Source organism: Anthonomus grandis, chromosome 2 (assembly GCF_022605725.1).
Source record: "Anthonomus grandis grandis chromosome 2, icAntGran1.3, whole genome shotgun sequence".
Lineage (NCBI taxonomy): Eukaryota > Metazoa > Arthropoda > Insecta > Coleoptera > Curculionidae > Anthonomus > Anthonomus grandis.
Window position 1 is genome coordinate 3,194,614 of NC_065547.1, and position 26,789 is coordinate 3,221,402.

Genomic DNA, 26,789 nt, shown 5'->3' on the forward strand with positions numbered 1-26,789 from the left:
TTACAATTGTAACTCCCATTCACAAAAAAGGTACCAAAACCTTAATAAATAATTATCGACCTGTCAGCCTCATTAGTAACTTTTCAAAAATTTGTGAAAAATGCATAAAACATAGAATAATAAACTTTTTTAAACTAAACAATGTTTTATCCACAAACCAATTTGGATTTGTTGAGGCATGTAGTACAGAAGATGCGATGCATAGGTTAATAACAGGTTGTAAATAATTTAAACTCAAATAAAAGGTGTTTAGCGGTATTTTTGGATCTTGCCAAGGCATTTGATACCGTCCCTCATAGGGATCTTCTCAATGTACTTGAAAGATATGGAATAAGGGGAAGAGCCCTTCAGCTCTTCTCTAGTTATCTGTCGGAGCGGTATCAGATGGTAAGGCTAAATAATGTGTTGAGTGAAAAACGAAAAATAAAAATTGGCATTCCTCAAGGAACGGTCTTAGGCCCGATATTATTTATAACATACTTAAACTCCCTTTTAAAATTACAGATTGATGGGTTAACAGTATCTTATGCTGATGACACGGCAATTGTTGTTTCGGGAGATTCTTGGGAAAGCATAAGGGACAAATCCATGAACATATTGGTAGAAATAAAAAACTGGCTATAAACTTCTAAACTAACTTTGAATTTAACAAAAACTAATTACATAGCTTTTTCTTTGACTAGTGTAAATAGACCTGAGTATACCTCGATTTTATTTAATGATGATTGCATTAAGGAGACCTCATCTACAAAATATCTCGGTATTATAATCGACAAAAATTTAAAGTGGAAAACACATATTGATCATGTCTCCAACAAAGTCCGAAAACTTGTTCATAAATTTTACTTGCTAAGAGAATTTTTGAATAAAAAAACACTCACTATCATTTATAAAGCATTTGTAGAGTCAATTTTAAAATACGGAATACTGGTGTGGGGAGGACTTTATAATAACAGCTTATATAAGTTAAATATAATACAGAAGTACATTTTAAAAATAATTCTTAAGAAAAACCGTTTATATCCTTCTCATTTGCTTTTATAAAGATATTCTAGACATTAGATCGTTATATATACTTACAACATGTTCCTATATACACACTCAACCTAACTTAAAGATTTTGATAGATCATTCCTATGAAACAAGAGCTAGATATCACGAGCACATAAAAATTCCGACAAGTTTAAATAATCTTAATCTGAGGTATATAAACTACTTTGGCCCAAAACTTTATAACTTATTACCAAGAGAGGTAAAAATATGTTCTAGAATGAAAAGATTTAAATTACTAACAAAGAATGTAATCTTTGAAAATCACCATCAATTTGTAAGGATTTTTAACTAGTTTATGTGATTTTATGTCTATTTGGGTAGATTTAGGAGATCTATGATGTTAACATTACTAATCTTTTGATTGTATATGCAAATTGTTATAGTAGAATTGTTTTTGTTTTGGTTTTCACGGTGTAGAATAATATTACAAATAAATGTAACAAATTATTAGAAAACTTTACTACGCACATACAGATGTTTTTACATCTAGGTGTTGAGTACTAAGACTTGTATTAGATATAGCTATAGTTTAATTTTTGAAATAATTAAATAATATCATTCTATTGTAATAACTGATATATTGTGAAAAATTCGTGCGAGAATATTTGGATCGGACGTTTCCAGGACGATGGATTGGAAGAAGAGGTGCTATTGAATAGCCTCCACGATCGCCGGATTTATCGTCTCTAGACTTTTTTCTTTGGGGTCACTTAAAAAGCAAAGTTTATGAGACTGAACCCACTTCGTTAGAAGATTTACAAGGCATAATTTTAAATAAGTGTCTTCAAATCACGCCTGAAGTATTGCAGAACGTGCGACAACGCTTTGAGCAAACTCTTTTTTATTGTATGGAGAATGGAGGTGGCCATTTTGAACATTTATTATAAGCTAACACTTAAGCAAATTCTTTTTAAATCTATTTTTGCGATAATTTTTTAAATGTCTAGACTTAAGGTCAAAATATTCTGTAATATGATAGAGCTATCTCATTTTTTGTCTCATAATTTAATAATACTTGATGGTTTTGTCCTACTGCCTCGCATTGTTTTTCTTAAAAGTACCTTTAGTAGTCTATGATAAAGTAAAAATATTGAAAATTACCTTTTAAGGTTTAAATGCGAAAATTTTAAAAAGTACTTACTTAAATTGCGTCAAACCAAGTACCCTTGTAAAGAGAATTAAAAGACCTTCGATCACTCGACCCCCCTTCCTATTTAAGATTTTAGGGAAAGTGCCACCCCCGCTTAGGGGGTTGTAGGTGGGAAAGTGATTATTAAGTGTCCCCCTCGAAAATAAAATCGACGGGTCCGAGCGTTTTTTTTAAAAGTTAATGGACTGCCCGTAATTGGCTCTGTTTCGTTTTCGATGCGCCACCTGGTATATTTATAAATCACCATCACCATATTACCACAGTCTACCAATTTGAAACAACAACAAAGTTGAAATCTATATAGTTTGATATTACCATACCTCAGTGTTGGTCTTAAAATTCCATAGCAAGTTCACAGCGAGAGAGAGAGACATCTAAAATGGGCATTCCGTAGTTCCATCGTAATTTTTTTTATCATCCGTTTAATGTCGCATGTGGTGCATATTTTATCTGTGACTGTAATTTACCGAAGAAATGTTATCGCAGTTTTTTTTTGTAAATTTTAAACCTTGCCCGGGGTTCATCCTTCGATAGCGAAATAATTATTCTTTTCTAAAGTCAGGTCAGTTTAATTGCGCAAATACAATTAATTATATTATTTAAATAATAGAAGATTATCATGTTCGGTTGTAAATAATATTAGTTTGTCCGACAGACTGAAGATTTTGTCTTGCTGCAAGGCAATTGCCAGCCCGATTTGTGTGAGATCCTACTTTATCTGGTTCTGGACCATGTAGGAGTCTCAGGACACTTTGCTGCACTGATGTAACTCTTTTATAAGCAAGTATAAGATATCTGAGTTGGCTACAAGATTCTATAAAGAAATCAAGAGTGTTAAATAAGAATTTAATATAGTTGCTGTCACTAAGGGTCCAAAGTACATATTTTCTACAGGTTGAAAATGTTAAGGGTTTTTAAAATTGATATTTTCTATAAGTATTATATTTTAGGGAAAGAATCAAAAAAAGGAACACAATAGTTACTTTTTGCATATCACATGTAATTTAGGAGATTCTGTTTGCATATCACAATTAAGTTGATTAAAATAAGGTAAAACATAGTCCACAAATTGAAAATATAATTTATTATTTGGATTTTGTAATTTTTATAAAATATTATCTGCTAATAAAAGTCATTTTTATTGCTGACAACATCAACAAAATACAATTTTAATGCATCATACTGCTTTTAAATTCTTTAACAACACTTTCGAGGGATAACCAACGAGTCTGAGATGGGTGAAGTAACTTATGGATTTTAACATTATAGAAACTTTGAAATTCTTCAAATTCAAATTTTCGCTTTGGCCTGCTATTAAAATAATTATGAATATATCTTGCCAAATCTTCTATATACATCGGGAACTTATGGCAAGCATAAGATGCACAGAGATGAAACGAATGGCATATACGCTTTCCAGTAAATAACTCTGAAATATCATTTTGCAAAAATGCCATCGCAGAGTAATGGGGACCAAACATAACATTTGCTCCCTTTAAAGTAAAAAAATGGCGCTAATATATTTAGACAATAATGCTTTAAAATTAGATTTTTTTTTTAATCAAGGAACTTTTGATTTTAAGAATTTTTTATTTAAAGAAAAAAATCTGTAAAAAACTATGACAATTCGGTAGATAGTAAAGTAAAATGCTAAATCGGTATATCTACCAAAAAGTCGGTAGAGGTGGCAACACTGTCGTAAATTCACAGGAGTGTAAGCTTTTATTACAAAGGGATAACCACAGAACACAAATATATAGAGAAGTGGTGGTTGCATACAAACTGAAAGAAATTCTTCTGACAAATCAGCTAGCGGCCTCTCGCTTGGCAGCGGAAACTGTTGTAACTAACTTGACAGTTTGACGTGTCTAATTGGACCAATCGAAATGGTAGAAAGGCGTGGCCAAATTAAGGCGGGAAATCACATTTTATTTAATCTGACAACCTTATCATTTAATCGTAATATCTAAAGCAAACGCCTAATCAAAAAGGTTACTCATAGAGAAAAGAGCCCTTTTGTTTAGGTGTTACAAACAAAAATAAAACTTTTCAGCTTTATTTTACATATCTAAATAGGTTAATTTACTGCAATAATCTACGAAAGTGTACTAACAATAGTGTACGACATATCACCAATTGGACAAATGGAAATAAAACAATGTTTTTTTGCTTTAATACATTTATTATTTAATTTTCTGAAAAAAAAATACTTAAAATGATATACATAATATTCAATAATTCATTATAACAGACATTATTTAAATTAGAATTAAACTAAAAATGTTTAAAATTATTTTGTTAGCACTGAACTACCCTAATTTTATACAGATTAGAAAAGGTTGTCAACATTTTTGTGCTGTTTTCTTATAATACATTTAAAGGCATTCCCACTAGGTTAATAATATCCTCATTTTATTAACACATAGAGTCAATAGAGGATGAATTATTCTTATTTAATATGTACTTGTATCTGTTTTCTAAAGAAAAATTAAACAGATTTTAAAATAATTTAAATTATAATCTAAATATTAATTTTTAAAATTAATAAAAAATTCTATAACAGAGTATTATTGAAAGAAACAATATATCCATCGACAAAACAAAATAAACTCTTTCAAAATGAAAACAACTTTTTAGTATAAACATATATATCACTTACATAGAATATATTTGTTGGTCTTATAATACTAACAACATATCTTGGAACTATAATATTACTAAAAACTTAATTCGAGGATAGATGTTTACATAAAATAAAAAGAAACTCTTTAAAAAACAAGTTGTCAGAAAAACATTAATTCTGATCCATTCCGGGTGCTCAGGTCTCTTAGCCGCTATACCTATGTCTTGTCTCAGTGAACACAGGAAATGGTATGATACGAGCAGGAAATAAAATAAAAAAATAGACAGTGCAAACCTTATAAATCAATTTACTAAATGATTCATGTAAAAAAAAAGACAAAATAAATGTTTAAATAAATATGTATTGTAGTGTAAAGCCAGGGGTATCAGCATTATTAAAATTTGTGGAGAACTGATCAGAAGAAATTCTATAGCTCAAAGTCTTAATAATATTTACATTGCATATCCCTCTTCATGTTTTTCTTGTAATATGAACTGAAGGAAATTAAAAAAATCTTTTATTACTGTTTCTCAGAAACATTTAAAATATACATACTATTACATCAAGGTCAAGAATTTCAATCAATTTTTAATTGTTGAATAGAAAATGAGAGGCCAGACATTTTGTAATATGTATTTATAATAATCAAGTTAAAAATTAAATACTTGAAAAGTGAAATTTCTTCATTGAAACCAACTGTATTTGATTTTATTAAAGACTAAAGATTGACAATACAAAAACATAATAGTAATAAATAAAATCAGATTTTCTTACCAGAAACCTGGAATTGCTTGCCGCAAATTAATTAAAACACTACTCCCAATATTGAAAGAGAACTTTTTAGAAAAAAAGTCATAAATTGAAAATAACATCCTTAAAACAAATAGCAAACTCAACCCACGCTGGCATTCATTGAAATGAAAAACAAACTCAAATGGTATGACAATAACAAATGATGATCAGTCAATGTCAACAACTGTCTGTCAGCTCCCTGTCAATTTTGCCAAGCAAGATGGCCGATATACGATTCCGATTTTCACCATACAAGTTTCATCCATGGGGGATAACCCATGGCAAGCCGACTAAAAGCAGGGCGTTCGTTCTCACATCTGTCACTTGTCTTAAACACTGTTAACAGTGTCAACCCCTCATGTTGCCAATTACTTATTTGACAGTCAGTGGGGGCAACACAAATACGTCATTGCATACCGATCTTGATAATTTTGATATATTATTATGACAAATACTCCATTATCTATACTCTTTAGATGTTTTGAAAATCCTATATACCTAATTACTTTTCGACCAGATCAACATGTAAACTAACTAAATTTATAGGCCGTGTTAGTCCATTGGAAAGAGGGAATCTCGATTTGATAGTTGTTTTCTAATTTATACCGAATTCGTTGACTTTCTCTATCAATTGTGTTTTTTCTGTTTTTATACCCCTACCAAAATTAGAAATATTTAAAATAAAACTTAGAAATATTTAAAAATACGTATATTTGAAAAAAAAAATCTTTTCTGGCATATAGTTTTCTGTATTAACAAAAATATATGTGTTTTTTTTATTCTTGTGTAATTCATCCAGCTAAAACATTTTCTTCAAGTATTTATATGTACAGAGTGTCCCAAATTCGAGGGTGACCACATCTCGGAAACCGTAAGAGTTACAGGGTCGGTTAAATGGAGGCAAAGTTACGCAATTTGGAGCTTAATAAAATTACGTTTAAAAATTTTTAAAATTCCAAATACTTAATTTCCTAACCTAATATTTTGATTTTTTTACATTTATATAGTAGACCATGACAAAATGACATTAGTCGCTTAAACTTAATAAAATAAACGGATACATTTTCATTGAATTGGTTAAAAAAAACTATATCAAATACAGAGTATTTTATAGCTTCAGTTTATATAAAATCAATTTATTTGGAAATCCCATTGATCTTTCTCTCTTGCACTCATAAAGTTCTTAAGGGAAGTACTAGAAGGAGTAATCGGACATGCAAGTGCGATACCTCATTTTAAAGGCAGTTAAAAAAACCAATTTTTTAAAAATGAAAAAATCCAATATGGCGCCCAAAAGAAAAAAATAAAGTTGATGTTGATCGAAAAAAAACGAAACGTCGGATTAATTTTTTTATAGCGTCGTGTTGTTGGACATAAAAAGTGGCAATGAAAAACTGTTTTAGTTTTCCGATGTCTCTTTAAATAAAGTCGGTAGAAGATAAAAACGATTTTGACAATTTTCGATTTTCTTCGGATAACTCCGGAAGTATTCGGAATTTAAAAAAATTTTAAACGTCATTTTATTAAGCTCCAAATTGCGCAACTTTGCGTCCATTTAACCGACCCTGTAACTCTTACGGTTTCCGAGATTCCAATGGTCACCCTCGAAATTAGGACACCCTGTACACTTATGTACATTCGCGAGACGTAATTAATGTACGAACTACGTATCCAAAAGTACGTACTAAATACGTTATTTTTATAACAATGGACATAAAGATGACATAAAAATTACGTACCCAGGACGTATGATGCTGTTTGGGATACCATGTCAATGGGTTTAAATTTTTTTCACTTTAAGGAACCCCATATTGTACAGATAGTACAGAAAATATAATTTTATCATTTGCCAAGAAAAACACACTTGAAAGCTAAAAACGCCACTCTACTCGACAGACGTTATATAATTAATAACTCATGTTATATCACGTGCCTTGTCAAGCCAATAAACCTAACGGCTAAACCGTCATAAACGTCATAATAAATCAAATATTTTAACGCTTTTCCGGAATGCGTTTAAAGTCACACAGTGTGGGAGCGTAGGTAAAATTTTTTTTATTTAAATCGCTACCGTGAACCTGGCCATGCGAACGTTATTTTATTATAGCCGACCTCCCGAAATGATTATCCCGGAACACGGTTATTTATGACATTAAACAATAACGGGCCAATAAATTCATTTTCTATAAGAAATTGTTTGTTTTGCAGACGAGCACAGCGATAGCGAAGAGAGCAACACGAACTCCTCAGCGGTATCCAGTAGATATTCCAGAGTGAGCAACAGCACCGGCTACTACAGTTCGAAATATTCTTATTCTAGTCAATCGACTCCGGCGAGGAGGCGGTACAACCAGTACGATGGGAGTATCAAGAGCACCAGGTCGAGTAGTACCACCAGCGAAACCAAAATTACTTTTAACGAAGGTAAGGAGGCAAACAGCTTTCTATTGTGCCCTTTCTCTCTCTCTTTAGAGAGATGATATCAAAAGAGTGTTTAGCCAGTCTTATATTATAGGCAATTAACAAATAAAACTTTTTTGTTTCCTGATATTTTTTGAAATATGCGATATTAAGCGAGTTATATGAAGAATAAAAAAGTGAGGTTAAGGACGAAAACTTTTTAAATATTAATTTTATCGAAAAATTAGCAAGAATAAAAGATGTTTATTTTTTATTTTGTATTAGAAATATCTTGTTTTTTTTAATTTATAATTAATAATTACTAAATATCTCACTCTGTATATGCTTAAATGAAAACCCTTTTGCTGGCTTTGGTAGAAAATAAAAAAAGAAAACTTTTTCACTTTTTACATTTTTCCAAAATAAGCGATATTAAGCGAGTTATAACAGGAACAAAAAAGTGAGGTTAAGGACGATAACTTTTTAAATATTAATTTTATCGAAAAATTAGCAAGAATAAAAGATGTTTATTTTTTTATTTTGTATTAGAAATTTCTTGTTTTTTTTTAATTTATAATTAATAATTACTAAATATCTCACTCTGTATATTCTTAAATGAAAACCCTTTTGCTCGCTTTGGTAGAAAATAAAAAAACAAAACTTTTTCACTTCTTACATTTTTCCGAAATAAGCGATATTAAGCGAGTTATAAGAGGAACAAAAAAGTGAGGTTAAGGATGATAACTTTTTAAATATTAGTTTTATCGAAAAATTAGCAAGAATAAAAGATGTTTATTTTTTTATTTTGTATTAGAAATATCTTGTTTTTTTAATGTATAATTAATAATTACTAAATATCTCACCCTGTATACAGTTACATGAAAAAACAGTTACTCCTTCTTATAGAAAATCAAAAAATAGAACTTTTTCAGTTCTTAAATTTTTCCGAAATAAGCGATATTAAGTGAGTTATAAAAGGAATAAAAAAGTGAGGTTAAGGACAATAGCTTCTTAAATATTGATTTTATTGAAAAATTATTAGGAATAAAAGATGTTTATTTTTCAATTTTCTTTTAGGAATATCAATATTTTTGATAATTTATTTAATAATTACTAAATATCTCAGCCAGTAGACGCTTAAAAGAAAACATTTTTGCTCGCTCTTATAGAAAATAAAAAATTAAACTTTTTAATTTTTAAAATTTTTCGAAATAAGCAATATTAACCGAGTTATAAGAGGAACAAAAAAGTGAGGTTAAGGACGATAACTCTTTAAATATTGATTTTATTAAAAAATAATGAAGAATAAAAGATGTTTATTTTTTTGTTTTGTATTGGAAACATCTTGTTTTTTTAATTTATAATTAATAATTACTAAATATCTCACCCTGTATACAGTTAAATAAAAAAATAGTTACTCCCTCGTATAGAACAGAAAAAATAGAACTTTTTCAGTTCTTAAATTTTTCCAAAATAAGCGATATTAAGTGAGTTATAAGAGGAACAAAAAAGTGAGGTTAAGGACGATAACTTTTTAAATATTGATTTTATCGAAAAATTAGCAAGAATAAAAGATGTTTATTTTTTTGTTTTGTATCAGAAATATCTTGTTTTTTTAATTTATAATTAATAATTACTAATTATCTCACCCTGTATACAGTTAAATGAAAAAATAGTTACTCCCTCGTATAGAACAGAAAAATAGAACTTTTTCAGTTTTTAAATTTTTCCAAAATAAGCGATATTAAGCGAGTTATAGGAGGAACCAAAAAGTGAGGTTAAGGACGATAACTTTTTAAATATTAATTTTATCGAAAAATTAGCAAGAATGAAAGTTGTTTATTTTTTTATTTTGTATTAGAAATATCTTGTTTTTTTAATTTATAATTAATAATTACTAAACATCTCTCCCTGTATACAGTTAAATGAAAAAATAGTTACTCCCTCGTATAAAACAGAAAAATGGATCTTTTTTAGTTCCTAAATTTTTTGGAAATATTTGATATTAAGCGAGCTATAAAAGCAACAAAAAAGTGAGGTTAAGAACGATAAGTTTTTAAATATTGATTTGATCAAAAATAAAAGATTTTTGTTTTTAAATTTTCTCTTGGAAATATCAATATTCTGAAAAATGTTTATAATAATTACTAAATATCTCAAATTGTATACATTTAAAGGAAAAAATAGGTTCTCCCTCTTATAGAAAATTAAAAAATATAACTTTTTTAGTTCTTAAATTTTTCCGAAATAAGCAATATTACGTGAGTTATACGAGGAACAAAAAAGTAAGGTTAAGGACGATAACTTTTTAACTATTGATTTTAACAAAAAAATGCCAAGAATAAGAGATGCCTATTTTTTATTTTTCATCATAAAAATGCATAACTTTTTGAAAAAATAAAACATTAAATCATTTAATTTTCAAAACTGTTTATATCTCAAAAAAGTATGTAATCAAATTTCGCAAAATTTCACGCAGCATTTTAAAATTAAAAAATATATTATTAGGGTGACTTCTCTCTAGTTTCTTTAAAAAGAACCTCTCCCTTCCCCCCCATACGTAATATGCTCATTTCTAAAACCACTACAACTTGAACTAGACGACAAAATCAGGTGGAATTTAAATGATTTTCTATTATTTACATTTAAACTTAGCACTGAGGCAACTGCATAAGCGTATTCTAAATTTTGAGACTCTGTTGACGCTTGAAATTAGAATATTCACATACACATGAGGCATACATTATGTATAATATGGCATGGCAACATTGTTAGGTTCGGAAATTTGACCTAAATAATATTATTTTGGGTTGTAGGGAGCAAATTGAACATTGCATATTGGTTACATCGGAATTATATTTAAAGGGCAATACCGCGGTTCAATATGCTGCCTGCAAGACATTATTATGTTTAAACTATAATTTAAATAAGGGTGCCTTTATACGCGTCCGTAATTGGTATTTTTTGCTAAGCAAATTGCATAATCATAAAAATCTAATGTAAGATTAATGATACCCGCAAAGCTAATGAGTTTTCTCACTTTATTGTGCGGTAAGTGGTAATAAAGCATAATGCATCAGATTTCCAAGGTTGAGCGTAAGTGTGTAATTTTATAAATTTATTTGTCGTATCGGTGAATTTCCCGAAGTTGAATAAATTAACGAAGGTAGCGTTTAAGAGAAAAAAAATCTGACTTTACCAGTGATTTTCTTGGGAAAAGTTACCTAAAAACGAGTAGCATGTCGATGAGTTTATTGTGATGTAAACACATTTTGTAATTTTATTTGTAACCACATTTGGGTGTTGACATAGTGGTAACGCGTCAAATTTTATTAATTTTTTCTTCATAATGATAATACTGCAGTGCCATATGCTGTGTGCAAGCTTTTCTAAGCGGATAATCATAAAGGCGTATTGCCTGGGGCAGTATAAATGAAAAAATCCTAATCCAAACAGTTCGATCAATACTTAATTTAATTTTGCCTATATCGATCCTACTTCTTTTTTTTATATATACCTTTCTTTCGGCAAGTTTATTTTTAAAAGTAATTTTAAAATTACAAAAAAAAGGTCAAGATCACGACTAATAATAAAAAAAAAATAATAATAATTTTCTTAAACAGTCTTGCCAAAAGCCATCCAATAAAATATTATATCAAAACAAACGAGGGTTTTTGTATTTGTTTTTGCCGCACTTTCTATTTTTATTGCGTTTGTTATATTTTTTTGGCAATAGTGATGTATAAATAGTAAAAATTTATGATTTAAAAGTTATTTTTGAAATAAAACGTTGATTTTCGCGCTGTATTAGTTTAAACGAAAAAAAGCGTTCACTCCCTCTCAAAGATAATTAAGAAATAAAACTTTTTTTGTTTTTGATTTTTTTGAAAATAAGCCATATTAAACGAGCTACAGCGAAAACAAAAAAGTGAGGTTAGGGACGATAACTTTTTAACAATTAATTTTAGCAAAAAATCACCAAGAATAAAATTAGCTTATTTTTTAATTTTATATAAGAAAAACCCTTTTAGGATAAATTCTAAGAATAAAACTTCCATAGTTGATTAATATCGCAACATTTTGATGTAACACTACAACGAGGTCGTAAACGTGATAAGACCCGACGTACGTAATTTAGGAAAAATTCGCTATACCTTATAAAATGTTGTGCAACTATTTGGAAAAGATAAGACAATTTAGGCCAAACATTTTAACGATAATTCTAGAAAGAACTGCCTGTTTTCGGGTTTGCCTAAAAATTTATGAATTCAAGACCTAACCGGTTCAATCAAAGTACCACTTAATAGGAAGATTAAATAATCGTACCTTAAATACAGTTAAGGTTCAACGGTCAACCAGAGTGATAACGTAATTCATGTAATATGGAATCACTTTTCAAAGTGCATCAGTCTAATGATTATTGTAGGTTGAAGGTTTATTTTTAATATTTATTGTAAGGACGCAGTTTAATTAGATTTATTGTACAACAATTTGTTCAAAAAATCTGATTTTGTCAATTAATTTGTTAGGAAAAGCTAGCTGAAAATAAGTGAGATGTCGATAGGTTTACTATGATTTCTAAAAAAAAAACTGTAATGATTAAATCGCCCCATAAAAACGACATGTCCTTAATAACCTTTACATAATATCAAACACACAATTAATGTCAAAACAGTTGCATGCTACTAAAAGCACATATAATAATCCACTTCTCGTTTGACATGACACGAAATTACTATCAATTTAAAAGTGAAACTTTTATAATTTTTCATTATTTCAGATGAATACACGCGAATCACGACCCCCAGGCAAGATGTTCTATTTAAGAAGGGTTACCTGAACAAGCCCAAGACTTATCAGACTCAAACGTCTACCGGTAATTCTACGATATCTACGGGAAATTCTACGGAAAATGGCACCCCCGACCACCAGTCCACCGGTAAATATCGAGAATTTCCCAGAGAATTCTCGAACGTTCTTACGTTTTCTTTCGTTACAGATTTGGATTATGAATCTCAGTTTATGTTTCCCAACGGATTTGTCGACCAGAACGGAATTTATTACGTGAATAGTAAGTTTCCATTTTTTTTTTCAAATGTATTTGGAAAATTTGGCACTCGGGCCTGTTGTTTATTATTACCATTTTCCGCGGCGCATTTTTCCTATTTGACATTTACATGATTTTATTCAGGTCGATAAGGAAATCGCCAGAAGCGTTTTCGCACCCGAACGTTATTTAAATAGACTAATTTTTTTTTTAATTGTTATTTCAGGTTACGAACCATATCCCTTAATGTTGTTCAACCCACCCACGTACTACCATGAATTCTCAAATACGAAAGCGAAACGATACAGCACCGGATCATTGGTAAGAATTTAATTTTTTTAAATATGTATCCAGTCCGGTTTTACTGTAAATTCTATTTTAAATTCATCATTAAGAATCACTTAATTTGTCTCTGAAAGAATTATGAAGATGTCTGAAGTAGTTCCGGAGTTATAAGCAAAAATATCTTCTGGGATGACCCCAAAAATTTTTTGTTTTAAAAAGTACAATTTTGACTAGTCTTGTATCTTGCTGGACAAAAAGGGCTCTAATTTATTGAAATTTTGAGTTACAAAGATCGTTGGTATATCAAAACGTTTCTTAAAGAATGGGCAATCTTTGACAAAAAACTATTTTTTTTAAACATCAAAATACTTTGAAATATTTGAAATCAAATCAAAATCAAAATCAAATAATTCTTTATTGTCAGAAAATTTACATTTTATTGACAAAACTAAAGGAAAAAAAATACAAATATAAACAAATAAACATAAAAAAAATTACTCAGACAAAATACACACAAAGTAAATAGGTACATAACAAAACAATAAGTACTGTACAAATTATCAAATTGTACAATTTGATCGAAATACATAAATAAAATAATTTTTATAAAGAAATATACACACAATTATATGTATAAACTTGTCAAAAACCTTAGTCTCAAAAAAAAAACATACAATAAAAAGCAGGCAAACATTTTGCAAATAATAGGTAGCTAATAACGCCAGTGTGTGTGCTTTAAAAGGAAATATTAAAAAAGTCTTCTACTGTATATAGGGCTTTTTGTAGTAGTAAAGATTTTAGGGCATTGCGAAAACAACTAAAAGTAGTCATCGATTTTATTACAGAAGGCAGATGGTTGTGCATTTTTATTGCCGCATAAAGTATAGAGTTCCTTACTAATTCCGACCGTGGAATTGACAGATGAAGATTATGATCAACGTTCCTTAGTAAATAGCTGTGGGATGGTCTTTCTGGAATCTGCGACACATGTTTGCGGATAAGGCAGATAGATTCAAATATAAATATCGAGGGAAGAGTAAGGATCTTATATTTTATAAAATTTACTTGGCAGTGAGCTCTACTATCAAGTCCTAATAAGTAGCGAAGCGCTCTCTTTTGAAGTTTAAATATACGCTCAAATTGGGTCTTGCAGCATGTACCCCAGAATGGAAGGGTGTAACGAAGATGTGACTCAAAAAGAGCATAATAAACTGTTTTGGCCGTGAAGAAGCCTAATTCTCTTGAGATTGATCTTATGGCAAAACATGCCGAGCTTAGTTTTTTAGATAACGTATCTATGTGCAAATCCCATTTCAAAGAGCCGTCCACAACAAGACCCAAGAACTTGACAGACTCAACAACTTCCAAACTGGTATTGTTTAGAATAAATGGAGGAATGGTCGTTTTATATGATAACACTTTAGTTTTTGAGAGATTTAGGCAATCCGAAAGACCAAGTCGTTGGAAATTGTTGTATGCAGTGCCATTGCATTCGGATTGCTCCAAGTGAATCTAGTATTATCAACAAAAAGACAGATTTTTCCGCTTATGTTCAGGCTGGCCAGGTCATTTATAAACAGCAGAAAGAGCATAGGACCCAAAACGGAACCTTGAGGTACCCCACATTCAATTGGTTTACAAGAAGATATGACTGCACAAAAATGCACAAATATGACTTAAACCATTGAAGGGATATACCTCTGAATCCATAGTGCTGCAATTTGTCAATTAAAATAATGTGGTTTACGCAATCGAAAGCCTTTAAAAAGTCACAGAAAATTGTTGCTGTTAAGTAATTTTTGTTGATATTTGAATAAACGCTGTTAAACAGGGAGAACATAGCATCGTTGGCGCATTTTTTGCTCAGAAATCCAAACTGATAAGGGGTTAAGATATTATATTTAAACAAAAATGACAAAAACCTTTTTTTAGCCAGGCGTTCTATGATCTTTGAGAGGGTTGGAAGAAGTGCAATTGGACGATAGTTTGAGGCTTGATCTTTATCTCCTCGTTTATGTAATGGAATGATTATTGCAGTTTTAAGGCAGTTTGGAAAGACCCCATTTTGAAATGACATGTTGATGTCTCGTAACACCTCATATTTCCCCGCATCTAACATTTATAATAAACTTTTGTATTTCCATGGGTGTTTTCCCGGATGCTTGGAAAAAAGCTGATATAATCCCTGTCGCTAAGATTGGAAATCCAACGGAATTATCGCACTATCGTCCTATAAGCATACTCCCTGCCATGTCCAAAATTTTTGAAAGAATTGTTAATGATCAGCTTAATGAATTCTGCTTAACTAAAAATTTGCTTCCAGTAACACAGTCGGGTTTTCGTGCAAAACATAGTACCAGTACAGCTCTTCTTCATATTTGTGATGATATATTTAAAGCTCTTGATCAGAAAAAAACAACAGTTTTAGTATTGCTGGATTTTAGTCGTGCATTTGACACACTGGATCATTTAATTTTATTGGCAAAGCTCCAATATTTTGGGCTACATACTTCTGCTCTTAAACTGCTAAAAAATTATCTTTTAAATAGACGTCAAAGGGTAAGAATTAATTCTATTCTATCTGAATATTTGCAGTTGGATCAGGGTGTCCCGCAGGGAAGTATTCTTGGCCCCTTACTCTTTTTGTTATATCTATGTGACTTTCATAAATTCCTTCGAGTTTGTGAATCGCACCAGTACGCCGATGACACACAGATCTATCGTTCATTTAACTTTATGGAGGCCATAGAAGCTGTGAATGCTATTAATTTGGATCTTTTAGCCATATCTGACTTGTGTAAGAGTCACAGACTCGTATTGAATGCTGCAAAGTCCAAACTCCTTGTCTTTGGCAAGCCCCTTCCAGATACCGTGAAGATCAGCATAGATGGATCTCCTTTACCTCCTTCTAATAACCAGAAGAATTTGGGGATTGTCCTTGACATGAATCTCAGGTTTGAGGGGCATGTGTCGAATTTGTTGAGGGCATGTTTTTATAAATTAAAAATACTCTATATGAACAAACAGTTTTTGACAGCTGATATTAAACTACATCTTTGTGATACATTAATTTTGTCAATTGCTAGTTATGCTCAAGTTCTGTTTTGGCCTGCCTTGTATCAACGTGAAAAGAATAGCCTTCAGAAAATTCAAAACGCGTGCCTCAAGTTTAGTTTTGGTATGAGTAAATGCGACCATGTCACTCCCCTGTTGGTCAGATCAGGGTGGCTTTCTTTGGATGAACGCTTTGTACTGCAAATGGCTACACTAGTCCATAAAGTTGTGCTTTTCGGACAACCAGCTTATTTATCTAATAAATTAATTTCAAACTCCAAAATTCACGGCAGAACCACACGAAACGCGCATAATTTTGTTATTCCAGGGCATAAAACTGCAAAATTCCAGGGCTCATTTAGTTACAATGCTCCAAAAATCTATAATGCACTACCACCTGAAGTTAAGTCTCTTCTCTCTGTAACAACCTTTAAACAAAAAACTAAAAATAATATTTTTCAAAACCGACATAGGTAATCATCTCTGGTCCTTCATTGAAGTACCTACTATGATTTATTGCGCATAGCAGATTGTATTATATTTATTATTTTACATTTTTATTCTGCTATTATGTTCTATAAAATTTTGCATTTGTGCTTATTAATATGGTTAGATAGAGTAGCTTTAAGCTAGATCTCGCCATTACTTATTTAGTAGTTAAGAAAACATGTATTTTTATGCGGAATAAAGAAGACATTTATTATTATTATTATTATTATTATTATTATTATTATTAGGTCTACTAAATGGATTAGAGTACAATCAGGCATATTTGAAAACATTTTAAGAGACAGCCTATCTGTACCAGCTGATGATTTGTTTTTTATTTCGTTAATTGTACTTTGAAGTTCTGTAAATGATACTGGCGTAAAAAAGAAATTGTGCAAATTTTCATTAGAGAGATATGACAGAGGATCATCAGAAGGTGTTATGGTGGCCATTAGATTTTTTGCCACGTTTACAAAGTAATTGTTTAGGTCCTCGGGTGATGTAGAGATAGTGTTAGTTGAGTTAGACTTATTTCTTAGTTCGTTAACAATAGACCATGTTTCTTTAGCTACATTGCGAGATTTTGCCAGCCTCCCACTGTAATAGATTTCTTTTGCAGCTTTAATTGTTTTAAGATAATTTATATTGGCCTTAGAGGAAAAGATATATTTGCAATATCTGATAGCCAATTTAAGAATCTGGAGAACTCATTATCGACATCATTTGAAAGAAAGTTCCAGTTTTCCGTTAGACAATGATGAATGTTATAAACACGGCCTAATTTACGCAAAGTGCTATTGTTAATTGAATCCAAAGAGAAGCTGGTTAATATAGCTTCATGATCTGAAAAGCCCGAACTGAAAACAGTACAATTTAAGAGTTCTGGAGCAAAGGATGATACTACGTAATCGATGGTGGTGGAGCTATTTTTAGTTATTCTGGTGGGTGAATCTATGTGCATTATCAAGCCCATTGACTCGAATATAGACTGGAGTGATTCTTGGGCAGCACATACACTGGAATAGTCAATATTAAGGTTGCCACATAAAATTAGTTTGCTTTTTAAGGGCATGGATTCTAGCAAGCTTAGTAGTTTCTGACTAAAACTTTGTATATCAGAGTCGGGTGTTCTATATAGACAAACAATGTAGAGATCATGTGAATTATTATAAACAATGGAAAATTCAAACAATTTTTCAGATAATAAGTTATCAAACTTTGTCACTACTGAAAAGTCGTTATTAGGGGACATTATCAATGTGCCTCCATGCGTTATGTTTGTTCTATTGTATCTAGCTATGATGTTGATAAAATTCGACGAAAAATAGGTCCTAAAGGCAGAAAGGTCCTCTTCAACTTCCGTGAATCCAATACCATAGACCTCGTAGAAGTAGAATCATTGCATTAAAAACATACCTCTGCCGAAAGTCTCGTACCTTAGTAAATTTTTCACTTAACAAGATATTTTATAAATAAAATTATTCCTCAAGAATCATATTATCGTTCTGAGAAAAAATCATGAAGATACCTTAAATAGTTCCGGAGTTATAGGCAAAAATATCTCAGAATGTTCCCAAAAGTTCTTTATCTTAAAAAGTTCATTTTTGATTACTCGTGTACCTTGCCATGCAAAAACTGATTGAGTTTTTGAGTTACAAAGATCGTTCGTATGTCAAAATATTCCTTAAAGAATGCACAATTTTATATAGAAACATGTTTTTTAAACATCAAAACACTTTGAAATATTTGCAGTGGACATTTACATTGGATCAACAATATGCTTCTGCTAAAAGTGCCGTGAATACTGATGTAGGACACTGTAAAAGATACTTTATACAAAAAAATAATCCTCAAGAATCACATTATCGTTCTGTGAAAGAATCATGACTATAGCTTAAACAGTTCCGGAGTTATAGGCAAAAATATCTCAGAATGATCCCAAAAGTTATTTATCTTAAAAAGTTTATTTTTGATTACTCTTATACCTTGCCATACAAAAAGGGCTTTAACTTATTGAGTTTTTGAGCTATAAATATCGTTCGTGTGCCAAAATATTTCTCAAAGAATGCACAATTTAAGAGAGACAACTATTTTCTTTAAACATTAAAACACTTTGAAATATTTGCAGTAGAATCATTGAATCAAAATTATGCTTCTGCCAAAAGTGCCCTACATCTGTGAATATTTCACTGTAAAAGATATTTTATATAAAGAATTAATCCTCAAGAATCACGTTATCGTTCTGTGAAAGAATCATGAAGATACCTTAAATAGTTCCGGAGTTATAGGCAAAAATATCTCAGGATGATTATTTATCTTAAAAAGTTAATTTTTGATTACCCTTGTACCTTACCGTACAAAAAGGGCGTTAACTTATTGAGTTTTTGAGCTACAAAGATCGTTCGCATGCCAAAATAATCTTCAAAGAATGCACAATTTAAGAGAGAAAACTATTTTTTTTAAACGTCAAAACATTTTGAAACATTTGCGGTAGAATCATTGGATCAAAATTATGCTTCTGCCAAAAGTGCCGTGAATACTGATGTAGGACACTGTAAAAGATACTTTATATAAAAAAATAATCCTCAAGAATCACATTATCGTTCTGTGAAAGAATCATGAAAATACATTAAATAGTTCCGGAGTTATAGGCAAAAATATCTCAGGATGATTATTTATCTTAAAAAGTTCATTTTTGATTACCCTTGTATCTTGTCGTACAAGAAGAGCTTTAACTTCTTGAGTTTTTGAGCTACAAAGATCGTTCGTATGTCAAAATATTCCTTCAACAATGGACAATCTTTGACAGAAAACTATTTTTTTAAATTCTTTGAAATATTTGAAGTAGAATCATTGCATTAAAAACATACCTCTGCCGAAAGTGCCGTACCTTAGTCAATTTTTTATGCAACAAGATATTTTATAAACAAAATTATTCCTCAAGAATCACATTATCGTTCTGTGAAAGAATCATGAAGATACCTTAAATACTTCCGGAGTTATAGGCAAAAATATCTCAGAATGATCCCAAAAGTTATGTATCTTAAAAAGTTAAATTTTTATTACCTTTGTACCTTGCCGTACAAAAAGGGCTTTAACTTATTGAGTTTTTGAGCTACAAAAATCGTTCGTATATCAAAATATTCCTTAAAGAATACACAATTTTATATAGAAACATTTTTTTTAAACATCAAAACACTTTGAAATATTTGCAGTAGGATTATTGGATCAAAAATATGCTTCTGCCAAAAGTGGCCTACGTCAGGGAATATTTCACTGTTAAAGATATTTTATATAAAGAATTAATCCTCAAGAATCACATTATCGTTCTGTAAAAGAATCATGAAGATAGCCCAAGTAGTTGCGAAATAATAGGCAAAAATAACTCAGGATGTCTTTAAAAGTTGATTATTTCAAACAATAATTACTAATTGGTTCTAGACCCTCCTGGATAAATCTGTACTCGGGAGGTATACAACACTATGTGTCATTCGCTTGATTTATGAGTATTCAGTAAAAACAACAATTTTAACACAATTAGAGGTTAGTGTTGAATTGTGAATGTGTTATCTTACTCTGACTACCCAAATTAATAACTATATTGTTTTCTTTTTAAAGGAATTTTTGAAAAAAATTAAAAAATATTATAATTTGGAATTTGAAGGACATAGCGTTCTATGCTTCTGAAAAATTATAAAACATATTTTTATAATGATGGAAATAGTGTGTATTTTGGTTAAAAGTATTGTAAAAAATAGACAAAATAAAACAAAATCTTTATTTTTTATTAGTTAATATTACATTATCAGTATGCGGACAACAGTTAGTCTTCGTCAGTACTAGGGTAATCGTTATTGTCGAGTTTGTTATGCCTAAGATTCTTATAGAAATCATGACAATAAGAGTTGGTAAATGGGAGCAATGATAAAAGGTCCTTGTACTTCTGTTCATTGATATCTTTTCCTCTCTCAGTAACAGGTTGAAGTTTTTCTGGTAGATTTACGTCCAATGATCTTGCATTTCTTTTAAGATTTACTTTTCGGAAATCATCCTCAAACTTTGTCTTAAAATACAAAATTCCAATCTCACCCTTTCTCACTTGAAGTTGTACTGCATTTGAGATTACGACAGCCTGTTTGTCTGTGTCGATTTTTCTGGCGATAAATGGTGAGTTTTTGAGAGTCCCGTAAAGTTTTTTCAAGTCAAAAAATCTTGCACTTCCATATTTTCTACAATGAATTTTGGGGAGCATTGCCTAATGAATTGCTGCCAGTCCCACGGAGTCATAATTTCTAGATGTAATAAATTCTTTCTCTTCCTTTCAATAACAGCATGCACTGTGTCTGCCTCCATATGGGTGTGGCCTTCCAATAAAAATTTATGATTAATTACCTCAACTTGTTCCAATGATCCAAAAAAGTGCCATTACTACTGATAAGTTTTTATTTTGCCCATAGCAAATATAGACCATATAGTCAGTTCTTTGGTATCTTCGATATTTTGTGTCGCCCATTTAAATAAAGCTGATCCCACCTCGTTACCACCTCGAGCAGCCTTAGTTTCATCTCACATCATATTATGTGCCAGACCTGTAGTTGCGTCGTAGATTGTGAAATTCAGTGTCCATAATTTCCTTTTGTAAAAGCTAAGGCCACAATTAAGAAGAGGAGTGGGTAAACATTTTTGTAAATCTACTGTCAGAATTCTTACATGGTTTTCAGTTTTAGACCTTTCTATGTCATCATGCTTTAGATGGTACCGAATTTTCGATTCCTGTATGTGAGCGTCATGTTGAATCTGCAATTGATTTTTGTCAGTTTCCGATTTGCTTGATGTAATTTTTGCAATTAAGGTATCACAATCATCACATGTGTCATTTTCTGGTGACTTAAAAGATAAATTATATTCTGTGTTAAAAACCTTTGAATAAAACCATTTTTTGGCAACCAATTCCTTTGAAATGTCATGTTCTGTACACCACTTAAGATAAAGCTGGTATAATTTTTCCAGTGTAAGATCGGAACCCAGATATTTCTTTGCATTTGTAATTACTCTCATAGGGTGGTATGCCCTCGATGTGTTGTTTAACATGCAGGCGTATATTTTCAGGTGTTTTATTTCCCGGAATATGTTTACCCCGTTTATCTTCTTCCACCATACCTCCCTCCTGACTTTTTAGTATTAACATCTACTGTATTAGATATTGCTAATGTGTTCAAAAACATTAGCTTGCAAACTTTGATGGTCACATTATTTCTAATAACAAAACTATAGACAAGTGTATTATTCTTTGTTCGGACGCCATCCCTGCTTCTATTACGTTGAGTATTTTTGACTTCAATGCATGAACGAATGTATTGTCGTTTAGTATCCACGCGGACTTTTCCTTGCTCCAGTAAGTTTCAAAAATATTTTGCCTCTCATCTTTTGAAATCTTTTCAAAACATTTCATACTTTTAACACATTTCATACATTCAATACTTCTTTGCCTTTCTTACTGGTATAGGCTTGGCCACAAGCATACCGCTCTTTCCGGATTGATGATTGCCAATTTTCTTTGTGGCGCATCCTTTTACGCCCACTTTGTTTAATAAGAGTTTTTTGTTTTACCTTTCTTTTTTGAGTACTCTCTGACATCGAAATACTTGGGTTTAGATTAGCTGGTGTTGCAGGCAGATTATCCAACTCCTCTGCGACAGATGAACCACATGATGGCAACGAAGTTCGTGGTGAATAATCCCGATCTTTCAAAGAATCGTCGCTATCATAATCGTCCAAATCGTCACCTTCGAGAGTCACATTTGAATTACTTGAAGCTCCTAAAAAATTGATGTCTTTAGTAAGGATAGTCCATGTTGTGAAAATGACAAATACAGTAGAACCTCATTAATTCTACATCTTTCTTTAATTACGACATTCGACAGTGAGAAAAACAATTTACAAAAAAAAAGTATGTCCTTTTTTAAAACTGTTATAAGTGGCATTTAAAAAAATAAACATTAAATACGTTTTTGGTCATCAGAAGTGCCCTAAGTCAGTGAATATTTCACTGTAAAAGATATTTTATATAAAGAATTAATCTTCAAGAATCACATTATCGTTCTGGGAAAGAATCATGAAAATACCTTAAATAGTTTCGGAGTTATAGGCAAAAATATCCCAGAATGATCCTAAAAGTTATTTATCTTAAAAAGTTAATTTTTGATTACTCTTGTATCTTGCCGTAGAAAAAGGGCTTTTACTTATAGAGTTTTTGAGCTACAAAGATCGTTCGTATGTCAAAATATTCCTTAAAAAATGCACAATTTTATATAGAAAACATTTTTTTTAAACATCAAAACACTTTAAAATATTTGCAGTAGAATCATTGTATAAAAAATATGCTTCTGCCAAAAGTGCCGTACCTTAGTAAATTTTTCACTGTACAATATATTTTTTATAAAGAATTAACCGTCAAGAATCACATTATCGTTCTGTGAAAGAATCATCAAGATAGCCCAAGTAGTTCCGGAGGAATAATCAAAAATATCCCAGGATGATCCCAAAAGTTATTTATCTTAAAAAGTTCATTTTTGATTACTCTTGTACCTTGCCGTAGAAAAAGGGCTTTAACTTATAGAGTTTTTGAGCTACAAAGCTCGTTCGTATGTCAAAATATTCCTCAAAGAATGCACAATTTAAGAGAGAAAACTATTTTTTTTTAACATCAAAACGCTTTGAAATATTTGCAGTAGAATCATTGGATCAAAATGCTGTTTCTGCCAAAAGTGCCGTACATTAGTGAATTTTTTACTGTAAAAGATATTTAATATAAAAAAATAATCCTCAAGAATTACATTATCGGTCTGTGAAAGAATCATGAAAATACCTTAAATAGTTCCGGAGTTATAGGCAAAAATATCTCAGAATGATCCCAAAAGTTATTTATCTTAAAAAGTTCATTTTTGATTACCCTTGTACCTTGCCGTGCAAAAAGGGCTTTAACTTATTGAGTTTTTGAGCTACAAAACTCGTTCGTATATCAAAATATTCCTTAAAGAATGCCCAATTTTAAAGAGAATTTTTTTTTTTAAAACATCAAAACACTTTGAAACATTTGCAGTAGAATCAATGGATCAAAATTATGCTTCTGCCAAAAGTGCCTTCAGTCAGTGAATATTTCACTGTAAAAGATATATAAACAAAATAATCCTCAAGAATCACATTATCGTTCTGTGAAAAAATCATGAAGATAGCCCAAGTAGTTCCGGAGTTATAGGCAAAAATATCTCAGGATGATTATTTATCTTAAAAAGTTCATTTTTGATTACTCTTGTACCTTCCGTACAAAAAGGGCTTTAATTTATTGAGTTTTTGAGCTACAAAAATCGTTCGTATGTCAAAATATTCCTCAAAGAATGCACAATTTTATAGAGAAAACATTTTTTTTAAACGTCAAAACACTTTGAAACATTTGCAGTAGGATTATTGGATCAAAAATATGCTTCTGCCAAAAGTGCCCTACATCAGTGAATATTTAACTGTAAAAGATATTTTATATAAAGAATTAATCCTCAAGAATCACGCTATCAGTCTGTGAAAGAATCATGAAAATACCTTAAATAGTTCCGGAGTTATAGGCAAAAATATCTCAGAATGATCCCAAAAGTTATTTATCTTAAAAAGTTCATTTTTTATTACCTTTGTACCTTGCCGTACAAAAAGGGCTTTAACTTATTGAGTTTTTGAGCTACGAAAATCGTTCGTATGTCAAAATATTCCTTAAAGAATGCCCAATTTTAAAGAGAAAAAATTTTTTTGAAACATCAAAACACTTCTAGACCCTCCTGGATAAATAAAATATTATTTTTTGCTAGAGCATCCTCTAGTTTATTCACTTTCATGCTCCAAGGGCTTTAATCAGAAAAATTTTTTAGAGGCTCTCAAACTTGACTTAATGATAAAGAAATTTCAAAATTTAATTGCTCTGTAAGGGTTAGTTCGATTGTACTTTAGTTTTCACCAATCCATTTAAAAAACTCAATTTTTCAATAATTTCAAATAAAAAAAACCTAATTTCTACATTTTACCAGTTCAAGAAAAAAAACCATATCATACTTAAGCCGCCGTAATCTACGCTCGTATCAAATTAAGTAACTTTATTGCTCATAATTCATCCGGGCAACCTTACGTCGATAAAGCAATACAAAACAAACGTTAATAATACGCTTTTTTTTTCTCGGAATATTATCGGGGTTTCCAATTTTTATTTAACATTGAAATTACCCGCTAAAACGGGTCACATTATTTAAATCAGTCGCGCCAAAACTTCGTATTTCCGATGACACCCGATGATTGAATAAAATAAGGGCATGCCTAAGAAACCAGAAGCATACTGGGTTAAGGTATATTTGAAAAGTTTATTATATTATTTCTGTACCTATTTTCATAAATTATACCTTATTGACGTGTCGAACTTACCAAGGTGGCTTTGCTTTAAACATTAAGTCTTGTTACAATGAGTGCGACAAAGATGAGTAGTTTCATAAGTTATCTCGATGACGTGTCAAACTTCCAAAGGCGTCTTTGCTCGTTTAATTCTCGTCTTCGTGCAATAAGTGCGACAAGGACGGGGAGATGCGGTAAAGTCCAATTCAGAGATCTATTAGAATCTTTGATGTGTCGCAGATGCCGCACTAACTAGTCCGTGCGCCTATGTCGTATTTATTGTCGCATGATATACATGTTTAAATGGTAAGATTTTATATAGTTTATCTATGAAATCATTTTAAATATACGTAAAACCGCATGTTTTATACTATTTTTTATTTTTCTTTCGAAAATGTCCATTTTTAGAAAGAAAATAATATCAAAAAATTGACCGCGGACTAAAATCCAAGCATCTTACAAAATATTTTAAACACTCCCAGCACTCACAGCCTTGTCACCTCTTTTTAGCCAGTCTATTAAACAAAGATAAAACATCTGCGTTCTGGCGATTCCTACTTTAGGCTGTGCAAGTAATTGTGTATCTCTCTCTATCCCACTGATTTTGAGAATTACGGGGCCGTACCCAGATAAATTTATGGGCTGTTTTTGTATTACTTTTGACGTGTCTTTAAAGAAATCTTTAAGGATGGGTCTATCACCTTTAATAGTTGGGAGGGAGGTCAGGTGAGGTCATTATTATTTGATGGGTTTTGCTGGTTTTCCTTTTTCCCCTTTTATGAAAGTGGTGAATTTAGAATTTGGCCTGTATTCGTCTAAATTTTTTGCAGTTTTTACTGTGAGGAAGTGTGTTTTTTTTATTTGTGTTTGTGGATTTGTTTTAGTATTATAACTGCCCCTGTTTGCCCTTCAGTGACACAATAAAGACTACTTCTTCGACCTTTTTTCTGGTAAAAACCCTTTTTTGCTATAGTAAGAAAAACTGTTTTTATTAAGAAAATAAGTCTAAAATTTTGTTTTTTACAGCTTACTTCCCTCTGTTGTGGCAGTTGAGGATCAAATTTCGTGTTTGTCTAGGAACTTTTTTTGACGAAGAAATTTACAACAAAAGTCATATTTTTTCTTACTTAATAATAACCACAGTAATTTTTTCAAGAAAGAAAATGTCAAAATTTTGCAATTATTGATTTATGGATTATTCTGAAGATTTTTTTAGTCTTTTTTAAAGACTAAACTAACTTTTTAGTCTTTTAGTCTTTAGAAATGACTAAAATCCACTAGCTAAAAGCCCAGAATATTGGAATTCCATCCCAGGAGTGCCTGTGCGAAAAAAAACATTTGTCCCTTATTGGCACCCCAATATTTTAAAATCAACATTTTTTCAATTATTGATTTATGGCCATCTCTTTTCTGAAGAAATGATTGGAATTTATTCATTAAATGTCAAGACAATTGAATTTTCATTCCAG

The 26,789-nt window shown here is 30.9% G+C and overlaps 1 protein-coding gene and 1 long non-coding RNA gene across 4 annotated transcripts in view; one reads left to right on the plus strand and one right to left on the minus strand.

The window, feature by feature from the left end:
• LOC126733447 (titin-like) overlaps positions 1-26,789 on the plus strand; it is a 114,767-nt gene that overhangs the window by 44,162 nt on the left and 43,816 nt on the right. For 2 of the 3 annotated variants that reach the window (XM_050436757.1, XM_050436759.1), the window contains exons 2-4: positions 7,827-8,042; positions 12,799-13,089; positions 13,292-13,386. In XM_050436757.1, the coding sequence (XP_050292714.1) occupies positions 7,827-8,042; positions 12,799-13,089; positions 13,292-13,386 (602 nt within the window). The remainder of the gene's footprint in view (positions 1-7,826; positions 8,043-12,798; positions 13,090-13,291; positions 13,387-26,789) is intronic. The other variant, XM_050436758.1, reaches the window with a different exon arrangement.
• LOC126733448 (uncharacterized) lies at positions 20,658-26,750 on the minus strand. Its single transcript, XR_007659713.1, has 2 exons — positions 25,354-26,750; positions 20,658-22,712 (listed from the first exon to the last, which is right to left on the minus strand). It is a non-coding gene; the product is annotated as an uncharacterized LOC126733448 (long non-coding RNA).